Below are 12,729 nucleotides of genomic sequence, written 5' to 3'. Positions count from 1 at the left end.
TAAGCTCAACGGAAGTCAGCAGCATGTGGTGGGAGGGAGCCCAAAATGCTCCTGTGATCTTGGGCTGCAATAAGCAGGTCATCATGGTTGCCTGAAGGACGGAAGTGCTGGTTCTGGCTGTTGGACTACATCTAATACGTTGTGTTCAGTTTTGAAAAGCACATTCTGGGGCAGACATTGATATGTTGGAGAATATCTAAGGGAGCACAGTCAGTAAGGTCAAGACTGGGCCTTGTGAGGATCAGAGGAAGGGATTGGGCCATTTTTTTCTGGAGAAGAGAAGTTGTAAGGGGAATATGATAGGCCTCTTCAAGTACTGGGAGCCAAGGTTTCCTCAGGACAGTCCTTCAGAGGGCATCATTTGGTCCGAGTGGCAAAGCAACAGATTTTGGCTTGATGTAAGGAAAAACTGAAGTTTTCTCCTCTGTAAGATGCATTTGGTTACAACATCTCTCTGGAGGTGTGGCAGAGCCCCAAGCCACGTTTATGGGAGGGTGTCCATGTTGATGGAAATGACCTAATGTCCTTGTGGAACCTTTTATACCTTTGCTTCCAGAAGAGGTCTCAGGCTCCTCTGGAGTTTCCCCAGGGTGAGAATGAGGGCTTCGCGTCTCAGAGGTGTGTTAGAAGGATCCTTAAACCATCTAGCCTGCCCCACCCCATAACCCCCTGCCATTTGGGGTATGCCCAAATGCCCGACATCCCTTCCAAGTTTGTGCTAGGGGTTGGGGCTGGAAACCAGGTGTCCTGACTCTCATCCCAGAACTCTTTCCATTGCGTCGTCTTGGCTCCTGCACATCTGCCTCCTGGGAAAAGAAAAAAGCCAAGTGGCTGTAGGGCTGGGCAGATGGGCTGGGCCCTGAATGTGGATCCTTAACATTAATGCCCTTCGATTGATTGCTTACTAGTCAGCTTGTGGTTTAAGCAGTACTAGCTTGAGGTTGGGGTTACAGTGTTCCTTCTCAGTGTCTGTTGCAAGCAGGAGAGCTTAGCTACCATATTTGGTGCTTATCTGCTTGTCCAATGACTTCACATCAGTCTGTTGGAGTATTCATGTGTTTTTTTTTTTTTTTTTTTTTTTTTTTTTGGCTTGTCTAAATATGGCAAGGCTTTCTGGGTAATCAAGGGGACCAGAAGTAGGAGCTGGGCAGCTGTCTTCAGTGCTGCTTTTTTTGGTCCTGTCCCATTCAGGTTGGCCCTTGTCTCAGCTGATGGGAGGAGAAGGGGGCAGGTTGGAAAACATTCCAATTTTCTTGGGGCAAAGTCTAACAGAGACAGAAAAATGTTGCTCTAAGGTGAGGATTCAGAGGCTGGGGTGAATTACCATACTTAACTTCCTGCCACTTTAGGATCCTGACTCATATTGCTGTAGTGCTTTAGAGTTGATTGTCTTCTTTCCTTGACAGCCCATTGAGGAGGGATTTGGAAAGGTTGCCATAGTCATTTCCTAGATGAGGAAACTGAGGAAAGCAGTTCCCAGTGAGCCATATACTCGCTAAATCGTGGAGTCATGATTCTTACCTGTAGGTCACATGCTTTTCATTTTGCTACTTGACCTCCATAAAGCCACAAGGTTTAGTCACGGGGCTTGATTGGATACATTGGTACCTCTTACCAATGTTGGCTCCAATGACCATGATGGCCCATTCTTCCTTCCACTTCCTGGGGAGGATGGGTGCCCAGTGAAACAGACAGAGCCCTATATTGGGCATAAGGAGATCTAGATTTCAACTCCATGTCTGCTATTGCTCAGTCGTGGGACCTTGGCCAAATGACCTTCCTTACTGCTGTTCTCTGTGAGGTGCTGGGTGCTGAAGAGGTTGGATTAGAAGTGATCTTCAAAGCCCGGTATAGATTTTGCTTAGACCTGTGATTTCATTTCTGTTAAAGATCCCCACTGAGTAAATGTCTTCTCCCAATACCAGTAATTTGTAATGTAGAATCTTGGAGAGTTGCTGGGGTAGAGTGTCTTGGTCATGGGCCATGATCATGTGTCATGTTGTAATATGCTACAAGACCTACCATAGTCCTGATAGTCCATAATTCTAGGTAGGCGGTGCAAATATTATTATCCCCACTTTACAGATGAGAAAACCGAGGCCGCAAGAGGAGAAATCATGGGGAATTGTTCATTTTGTACAGCCCTTACTTGTGACAAATCATTAAAATTGTTTCTCTTTCCCCAATTTACTTGTCAAATATGTGAAAATAGTTTAAGCGGCCTGGCAGCTTCCTCCTCCTCCATACACAATAGCGTCAGATGCACACAGGTGCCATATTCTTTGTTAGGACTTTCCCTTATATGCTTCTGGAGTTCTAGGGACCCCTGATATCTCTACTCTTCAGTATCACTTAGTAGGCATTTTGTCCCCTCCATTCAGTTGAGTTCGAGCTGTGCAGATGTTTGCTGGCCATCTCTCTACCTTTCTAGAATGTTGCCAGGAATACCAGTCCAACCCCCTCTCTGCACCTGTAGCAATCACATGGCCCCCAGCTTATGCCCAAAGCCTTGCCTGTCTTCTGGGACCTACTGTGCCCTTGAGGGGTCACTTCCATGAATGGCAGATGGGACCATTGCTGCCATCTTTGTCCATCAAGGAGCACTCTGGTGCCTTTCCTATGTGGCTAGGACCAACATCAGGCGGTGGCTTCCATCCCTCCCTAGCTTATTCGGAAGAATAAGTGGCACTGTGCTCAGCTGGCACTCTAGAGTGTCAAAGGGCTTTCTAAATGGGGGTTACCGCTGTCATTATCACATTGAAATAAGGTCAGCGAATGTGACTGGAGTCCTTGCACACAACCCTGAGTTCCCATGGTCTAGGCTGGCCTGGGCTCTCAAAAAAGGAAAACAAAAGATACATTTTTCTTTTTTGAAAAACAATGTTTATTAATCTCTTGTGTTTTTAGATCACCTTCATTTCCAGATAGACTCCTCCCCTCTCCTCTACTCAGTAAGTTTCCTTTGTAACAAAGAATAAAAAAAGAAATGGAGGCCGAGGGGAGTGCAGCAGAACCATCAACCAACTCTGATAGCGTATGCAGTATTTCCTACACATAGCCCCCCACCTTGGCAGGGGAGGGAGGGAAGCACCTTTTCATATCTTTCCTTGAATACCAAACTTGGTCATCATTATAATTACACAGCATCAGTTGAGAGAAATGATTTTCATAGCAAAACTTGTGAGGAAATTGTATCCTCCGGACTTTCCTGTATTCATCTGAGCCTTGCTTGGAGTCCGAGCATATTGAGGGCTCCAGGTCTTTCATGCAGTTGTATCAGATTTGTCAGAAAGGAGGGGGATATGGAGAGCACCCCCCTGAAGGCAGAAGGACCTAAATTCAAATCCAGCCTCAGACACAACACTTACTAGCTATGTGACCCTAGACAAGTCACTTTATCTCAATTGCCTCACCAAGGGGAAAAAAAACACAAAACCAATAGAAAATAAGGGAGACTAGACCAGAGGGAAGTATAATCTGAGTTGTCTGAGTCCCAAGGAAATCAACACTGTCTACTCATCTGGTCTCTGTCCAGAAAGTTGACTGTGAACCCTCATTTTGCTGTCAGGCCACGTGACAGTTTAGTGCCCTGTCCTTGCCTCTCTTGTGGGTGGATGTGTGGCCCACATCCCCAGGGAGATGAGAACCTTATCATAGGCTAGGACTGTGCCTCCTACTTCATGGCGCCAAGCATAGGTTTGGGCAGTACCTGGGCTCCAGACACAGGAAGTCCTCTCCAGCCTCCTTCCCTCGGAATGCATATTGGCAACTGTTGCGTGTCGGGCCAAACTGCCTCAGCTTAAGGTATCAGGTAAAAGAAGGAACCCTAGACCTGGAGACAAAGTAGAGTTGGGTTTGAATCTTAGATTTGTCTCTTACTGCCACTTCCTGTGCGACTTTTAGTGTGACTTCCTGGGCCTCGGTTGCCTTATTGGATTGGACCAGACTACCTCTCAAGATCCCTTCTGGCCATAACCTTCTATGAAGCTTCAGGATTTCTCCCTCTTCCTACCTGGACCATTTTCATTGAGGCCCCATGGAAGGTGAGGATGAAGGCAGCAATTAAGATGTAGAAATGAATCATTTGAAGAGAAATTTACAGGATCAGTGAAGGAGAGATTTGGAGGCAAGAAGGAGTCCCTCCCACAAGTACTATGTGGATCTTCGCCTAAAGCTGGTTGTTCCTGACCATAGTGGAAAGGTACAAGAGAGCTCCCTCGCACAGTCAGGTTGTCAAGTCAACAAGAATATATCGAGGACCTACTACATGCCAGGCATTGGAGATCTAAAGAAAGGCCAAAAAAATTGTCCTGGCCCTTAAGGAGTCCTCCATCTAATCGGGGAAAAGGCACACAAACAACTATGCACAGTCACGTGGCCAAGAGACTGATTGGACATGGCTGGTTCACGACTCACGACGTGCTGTTTGGGATGTCTTGGCCACCTGAGCACTTGAGCCATGAGAGACCTTTGGGAAAGCGACCTTCACCTTGGTACTGAGCTGATCAGGACCAGGAATGTCACGGGCAGACCTTCATTTTGCAACTACCATGGGTCTGAGCGGCTCTTTATGAAGAAAGTGACAGATACCAAACTGTTCTTGGGGATGTATTTCTTCCAATCTGAATCTAATTATGTATCATTTAGGAATCAAATGTCCTTTAATATGCCTTGCTAGGTTCTGAAGAGAATTCTATTTTTTTTTAATGGGAATGGGAAAATGGAAAACAGTGTGTGCTCAAATAGGTGGATGATAGTGGGAAGATTTCAGGACCTGGAATTGAGGGATTTGGGATCATGAATCCCAGCCGTGTGCCATGGCTGCAGCCTTTGGGACCTGTTGGGGTGTGGATGATGGTTGGCTTTCCCTGCCTTGGGAGGTGAGGGAGTGGAGCCTCAACCTCGAAGTAGGCTGCTCAAAATCGGGAAAGCGGGCCGGCTTGGGAGCTAGGCAGAGATGTAAGTGCACTGAGAAAAGAGGAAAACCAGTTGCTGCAGCAGATAACGCCAACTTAGGACTAAGCAGAGCTGAAGGCCAAAGCAAAATCTAGGGGAGGCTGGGGAGCTGCCCGTTCCTCTAGATTCCTGGAGCCTAATTCTCTTCCAAGCAGCTGTTCTCATTCTTTCCTCAGCATCAGTGTGTGTAGGGTCAGGGCCCGCTAACTTTCCTCCTCACTTGATCCCACCTACTTATGTGGGGGTTTGTACACAACAACTTTTATTTCCTGTATGACTTTGAGAGAGTTATTTCTCCATTCTGGGCCACCATTTCCTCTTTTGTCAAACAATATCCTGATACTAAGTGATCTTTATCCTTTCTCACTCTAAAACCCTGCAGATACACCTTGTCAAGAGAATGAGGGACAAAGGCCAGTGGGACACTTGAGGTGGTCTCCCTGGTGGCAGGAAGATGTTTGGGGCCTTTTGAGGGAGTGGTCCAGTGATCCCTAGGGGACAAGAAAGAATCTGGGTCTGTGGCCATCTTCATTCTGGCCTCTTGGCTAGAATGAGGAGAAGATGTGAAGAAAGAGTTTAGGGCTGGCTGCCTATGACCTAGCCCTTGAAAACATCACAAAATGAACAGCTGGAAACAAGTGTGTCTTGCTGTGGTGACTGGGTTGAGCAAGAAGAAGCCGGGGAGTTAAGGTCCCATGGTGACATTCATTAAAACAGTCTGAGGATCAGGCCAGCAGACCAGGGGCTGGGGGCAGGGCTTTCACATTAGACTTTGCCTCCATGAGTGTTTGTTGAGATGAAATGCCAGCTTGTTTTGTGCCCGGTAAATTTTAAAGAGCCAGCTCAGTAAACAGCTATGCTTTTCCTCTACCCTTCCTCTCTGCTGGAAGTGGAGTGGACTTTCCTGAAGTGGCATTTGAAAAAAAAAAAAACAGTACCTGTTGGAGGAGAAGGAAACTGGGTATCGTATTTTTTTTTAATCTACTCTCTGATGTGTCTTTAAAAAAAAATTCATCTGTGGGCATCAGTTTGTAAATTCAAAGAGCTTAACAGTAAAAATTGTGATCATCAAATTCAGTTCAGTGGATCTTTAGTAAGCCCTCACTATGTACTCTGCACTGGTGCTATCCAATCAGTTCAATTCAGTTGATTTGTAAGCACCTACTATGCGCCAGGCATTGGTCTTAGGGACATGGGACAGAAACAAAGCAGTCCCTGCCCTCAGGAAGTTTACATTTTTGTCTTATCCTTTAGAAAATGTGTTGGCGGCTGGGGGGGGGGGGTTTCTGTTGAGGCTGACTTAAGGGTTGACCCCTGCTTTAGATTATTAACAAGGTTCCTTTGAGTTTTAATGTTCTTAGTGCTCAGAATCCTATGAAACTTAGTTTTAATGCTGTCCCATTTTTTCAAGGTAGGCCAATTAACTCATAATATAGGTTCTTATGATATGAAGACTAAATGCATCTACCCATTTTCATTCACTTGCTGCTCTGATGCTTCCATATACAACTTAGTAGTTGCTTTGTGATGGCTGGCTGGCTGGCTGGCTGGATGGATGGATGGATGGATTAGTAGGCTAGAGGTGAGTCTGGGCCCTCAAAGGTTGGAACACAAACTCTAGCAGTTTCTCCCAGATTGGAATGGCTCCATGTATGCTCAGTACCAGAAGACCAGGGACCAGCTGTTGAATTTCTTTGGTCGCAACAGCTCACAGAGCAGTCGAAGGTGAAGGAAGATGTTGCAAACAGTATTGGTGGATGGAGTGGTCATCCTGATGAAATCATAGATCCACACCAATGGCATATGAAGTCTTCTATAGCTGGCATTTGCCTTGTTACTATTAAACTCGGTAGTGGAAATGAAAAAGTTATTCCTCCTCTGTTCTCATAGCATTTTAGATTTCTCAATTGATTTTGGTACATTTGAATTTTGTTTTGTTTTTGTTTGGATCTAGATCTGTGATTTTAGTGCTCTGAATTCCAATCATGAAGATTCTATTCACCGATTCAGATGGGCAGCATGTTTATAGTTTATAGTTTTAGATGGTTGCTGGAGGCACTACCATGCATCAGAGATGTGACTTGAAGTCAGGGCTGCCTCTCACATGTACTCTTTTTCTTTGTATTTAGACCCTAATTTATTTCTTTATATGCATGTCTTCCTCCACTAGATGGTAAGTTCCTTGAAGGCAAAGACCTTGCATTACATGTCTCTGTCCCCATAGCACTAGCACAGTGCTGTATACACAATAGAGGGAGAATTACTATTTTTTTGAGAGAATGATTTTTTTAATGTTCTGTCTTTTAAAGGGGATGTGATTTGTCTGCATTCACCCAGCTTGTCTGGGAAAAAGGCAGGACGTAAATCTGTCACCACACCAGGCTGCGCCTCATCATTACCTTATCTTATTAGCTAATATTAGTATCTTGTCTGTCCATCTAGATTGTAAGCTCCTTGAGAGCAAGGGACTCTGTGGTAATGTCTCCTTTTTGCTTCCAGGTACCTTGGACAGCACCGTTCACATAGTAGGCATTCAATAATAATACCCCTAAATTAATACTGCAGTCTTTCTACCATATTGTATTATCAAGTAGTAACAAAAAGTGGTTGCTGTCAGTCGCTTTTAGACATTTGTCTCTTGGCATTTGGTCTCTTTCAGGACTTATTAAGGTGTTCATTGTGAAAACATAATGGCACAATTATAAAATGAGGTCACCCCCTGGGCCTGAACTATTCTGTGGTTGGTTGACGTTTGCTTTCATTAAAGTAGCTCTGGATTTGTCATCCGCAGCATCGGGGACAAGGTTTTGTTCTTCCCTTGGCATTCTGAACGCTCACACTGTTTTTTTTCTAAAGCCAAAGCCTTGTCAGTCATTCCCAAGCCAGTGTGAGTTTCCATTCTTTCAAAGAAACTTGACCCTTGGCACAACCGACGTGAGGCTTAGTGTAGCTTGCTGGGAAACAGCTGTTCCCTCCAGGCAGCAATTGTTGCCTCGCTCTGCCCTGTGCTGGGGCACGGAGGAAAGGTACCTTAAATCTCAGACTTCTGACACATGGCCAGAAATGGCTTAGTGTTCTGGGGGTTGGGGGGCAGAGGGGGAGGGGGGCTTCCAAAAGATCCTGGGCGACTCCTCTATCCACTTGCAGATTGCATCCATGTCCAAAAGAAGATGGCAGTGCTCCCAAAGTCTTTTTTCCTGCAGGAGGTACACATTTCATTTGTTAGAGAATCTGTGTAATTTTCACCCTAAATTGTGCCTGGAGTGTATGGTTTTCAGGCACATCTGTTCGGTGCACTCCCTTCAGTTTAAGCCCCATGAGGGAATGAGAAGATTAGCATCACATGATGCCCTCTTGGCAGGCCACACCACCCTAAACATGTGGCTGCATGTATAAGAGCTGGGCAAGGATCATTTATATTGAAAATATTCTGTATTGTAAATAAACTGAGCAGTCTGGCTGTCTCATCAAGTATTAGGTCCATTCCTTAAGGCTGTTCATGGTTGTCAGCTGTGTGAGGAGAGTGAAACAGTTTGGGGCTCATAAAAAGCTTTGGGGGCTTGTTTTCAAGGCCTTCTGTAAGTAGATGTGAGAAAGGAAGCAGGCTCTCTGCTAGGAGAGTGGCTATATTGGCTCTCCCTTCTCCATTCTGATTCTTTTAAGTTTATACTCTCGTGGCCTAAAATCAGTATGTCTAAAGTCAAGTCTGTTCATCGGTAATATTTTTTTTGTGGGGGGGATGGCCTTTATGTTCTAGATCAAGAAGAAACAGCAAGATGTCTTGGGTTTCTTGGAAGCGAACAAGATAGGATTTGAAGAGAAGGATATTGCAGCCAATGAAGAGAATCGGAAATGGATGCGTGAAAATGTGCCTGAAGGAAGTCGTCCAGCCACGGGGAACCCGCTTCCCCCTCAGATCTTCAATGAGTGCCAATACCGTGGGGTAAGGACAATTCAGGAATTCTGCACATTTCCTAGCTAGTGCTTTTCCTTTCCCCTCCTTTAATTGCTCTCTCAGAAGGCCGGATTCTTCTTTGGCCTGTCTGCTGTCAGACACATTAATCCTCCATGGAAAATGGAGTACTATCAGACAGGGATTTGATCTCAGATTTCCTTTACTAGCCTTCATCTCGATTTCTTCCAGTCAGAACAACTAGATGTTTTATTTGTGGTATGTCTACAGCAGAAGCCCCTGGAAAGGATTCCACTCTTCTCATTACTCTAAGTAAAAAACAAAAAAACAAACCAACTCCAAGCCCATCTCATCCACAGTTGTTTTTATAAAGGAGATTTTCGAGATCTTTTTCGTCTTTGAGTCAGCCATCAGACTTTCATTTCTTTGTATGTACTGGTTTTGATGGAGTGATGTGTGAGACACGGAGTCCTTTTTCCTCTCAATCAACAGTCTGGTCACCCCATCTGAAAAAGAAACGAGTAGTCGAGTCTGACCTGCTCTTGTGGAAGCCTTGCTAACAGTTTGTGATCTGGCAGTAAACTCCTTTGAAGCAAGGCCTTTTTAGAAGATCTGGGGGAGACAGTTTTCAAATAGTGATCCAGGAGTCCCTGGAGCCACTTCACGGTCAGAGAGTTTGCTCGGTACAGTAATTTTTAACAGAGGTCAACCCTGTCATTGCTAGAGAAAGTTTTGTAGCCTCCACAGATCTACGTTTTAATCCCAGCTAGTGATTAGGCAGGTTCATTTTGGACAATAAACCTTTGCTTTCTGTTGGTTTATCTTCCTCTTTTGTCTTGCTGGGTTCTTTGCATATGATGCACATGAGCCTGAGTTGGCCCAGATGGCAATCTTGTTTTGACTGATTTTTTAAATGGGCTGCTTAAAGAACTTGCTCGGTTCAGTTCAACAGATATTTACTTGCTCCTGTGACATCATAAAGAATTGAAAGGACTGTTAGAAGTTCCCCCATTCACTCATTTCTTTTATTCATGTTCACATTTATTCAGACATCCCCTTATTGTAGAAGGAGATTATTAAACCCTTGCTATGTGCCTGGTATCATGTTGAACTCCAGCAGATAGAGATAAGATGAGGTTGCAACACAGGCCCTGCCCGTGAGGTGCTTACAGTCTAATTGGAGACACAAAAGGGACATATATGAACCACCTAGAGCATGAGCCAAGTCAACAGGCACTACTTAAGCACCTAAAATAATTCTGAAGCGGCCAGAATATCATTTAGTTCAACAGCCATTTGTTAAATGGCCCCTCTCTGCAGAGAAATCACAGGTAAGCACCGTTGGCCTTGAGACAAAAAGACACCTTGCTGACTCATTGCCTCATTCTGTCTGGTTCGTGTGCCCAGATGGATGTTTTCACATCCATTAACCTCACCCTTCTTTGCCACCAGTCTTTATTGGGGAGGTGAGGTTAGGGCAGTTTTTGTTCTCCCCTCTGCCAACCCACAGCAGCAGCTGCTGGGGAACAAGTGCCAGGAAAGGGCCCTAGCCCGAGCTGGCACAACCAGGCTTTTTCCACAAGAGAGTCTGTCAGTTATTAGGAAAGGCCTAGGGATCCCATCTGTCTTGTGCTAGTGAAATCCAAAGCTCACCAGCTTCATTTTCAGGTGGGAAAAACAAAAAAGGTTGTTTTTTTTTTTTTTTCCTTTGAGCAAACCTTGATTCTCTCATGTCTCAAATGCTACTAAAGCTTAGAATCGGAAGGGGGATTGTTCAAGTCCCCCTAGATTTGTGGCCCTTAGTAGCCAGCATCTGACAAAGGGCTCTTACCCCAGATCCTCAGGCTGTAGCAGGAGCCCTGACTAGGGTTTGATCACACTATAAGCTATCTTGAAAACCGCCTATTTTCTTTTCTTTTTTTTTTTCCCCCCCCTGAGGCTGGGGTTAAGTGACTTGCCCAGGGTCACACAGCTAGGCAGTGTTAAGTGTCTGAGACCAGATTTGAACTCGGGTCCTCCTGAATTCAAGGCTGGTGCTCTATCCACTGCGCCACCTAGCTGCCCCTGAAAACCACCTATTTTCACAGTTGTTACTAGAGACCAAGGTGGTGTCTGTTGGCTCTTTTGGAGACGGTCAACAAAAGCTGACTTCTGGGCCAAAGTATCTGGAGAAGCCTTTTTTTTTTTTTTTTTTTTTTTAAATAGTAGAGGTTATTCTCAAGTCAGGTATTATAGGTAGAAGAGGGATTAGATTTAATTTGTTAAACCTCAAAGAGCAATGGGTACAAGTTTCAAAGAGGCAAACTAAGGCTTGATATAAGGGAGCCTTTCCTCATGATTTGAGCTATCTCCAATCATGCTTGGGGAAGTGAGGCAATGGGTTAACCCCACCCCCTAACTTGAGATCTTCAAGCAGAGACTGAATGCCTACTTGCAGATTCCTTTTTGGGTATGGGTTGGACTGGCTGCCTGTAAAATTCCATGATTTGTCTTGAGTTGTTTCTGAGCCATTGATGTCAGGAGTCAGTTAGCTTCACATCTGGAGGCGTCCCTCCGTCCCTCCCTCAAAGGCTGATGGCGTTGATGGCGGTTGGATGCCTTTGAAGAAATACATTGCTTATAAATGGATGTCTTGATTTCTTGAGAAAACTTTGGATGTGGCAAAAGCGAGCCCCTCCTTGTTGAAAGGAGCCAAGAATAAGAGAGTAATGAGTACTTGGGCTTCTTCTTGGGGTGAGGCATTTCTAGCCTCAGGGGGCCCTAAACACTGGCTAGATTATGTGTGGTGGGAGCTGCAGGCCTGCTTGGCAAGCTGTGAGAGAGGTCATCTTGGAGAAGCAAACACATCAGGGCTGCTTTGTCGCTTCTAATAAATCAGGCCAAACAGCAGGCTTGCTTTGCTGTAGTTTTTAAAATTACAGGCGAGATCTGAAAATGCCACTTGTTTACTGGGTTGACTCAATTTGGGTTATGTCTTACAGCCTTGTTTGGGTGACTATTTCAGTCACTTAGGAGAAGGTCTGCAGGATGGCGGGATAACGATGATTATAACCACACCTTCAGTTGTCCTCAGTGTTCCAGGCCCTGGTTTAGCCTGGCTTCTAACTTCTCAGACATTTAATTGCTGTTGTTCGGGTCCCCAGATGCCCCCTATCAGGATCCAAACTCAACACACACCATATCCATCCTCTGCCCAAGGACCTTCTTGGAAGGTCAAAGTAGCTGGGGTGCTGGTGAGCATTTCTTCGCTGATGGATAATGGGAAAGAAGCAGCCTGGAGGAAGAGTAAGCTTAGGGGAGAGGGAACTGTTGCTCGCTAAGAGATTGTTGCAACTCCCAAGATGCAACTGAGCTTCTTGTTCCAAACTGGCTGGAAATTAAACATGGGCTGGAGGAAGGCATTTATGAGTAGCTTTGCCTCCAAAGCCCCAGGGGACTGCTGTGGGCCTGAGCTTTGCCCCTTTGCTGTATTTCATGGTAGCTTAGCACTTTAGCATTGAGATTACTCTACAGAGAACTTCAATTTTTTCCACTCTCGACCCCTTTTTGCCTGAGAAATTTTTTGTGTGGCCCTAAGAACATAGGCATATAAAATGGGTATTCAAATCAAACATTTAGTGATAATAAGTCAGAAAGAAATTCATTTTAAAAACAATTCTTTGGCATACGTATAATTTTCCTACTTATTAAAGATGAAAGCAAATTTGCATACTAATGAGATGGATGTGCTTGTTTATTTTACATAAAGAATTAAATTTTGGTAGAATGGTTTTACTGTTGCCAAATTTTTTGCCACCCCTTCATTCAGTTAAGGGACCCCATATGGGTTCGTGACCCACAATTTAAGAAGCTTGGCACTA

The 12,729-nt window shown here is 44.9% G+C and overlaps 1 protein-coding gene across 1 annotated transcript in view; it reads left to right on the top strand.

Annotated features, from left to right (window-relative positions):
- Positions 1 to 12,729, top strand: part of SH3BGRL (SH3 domain binding glutamate rich protein like) — an 89,974-nt gene that overhangs the window by 66,678 nt on the left and 10,567 nt on the right. Inside the window, exon 2 of the mRNA XM_074277284.1 lies at positions 8,714 to 8,899. Coding sequence (XP_074133385.1) covers positions 8,714 to 8,899 — 186 coding nt within the window. The remainder of the gene's footprint in view (positions 1 to 8,713; positions 8,900 to 12,729) is intronic.

Source organism: Sminthopsis crassicaudata, chromosome X (assembly GCF_048593235.1).
Source record: "Sminthopsis crassicaudata isolate SCR6 chromosome X, ASM4859323v1, whole genome shotgun sequence".
NCBI classification, from domain to species: Eukaryota; Metazoa; Chordata; class Mammalia; order Dasyuromorphia; family Dasyuridae; genus Sminthopsis; species Sminthopsis crassicaudata.
Note: the sequence above shows the minus strand (reverse complement) of the source record. Positions and strands in the feature narration are given on the sequence as shown.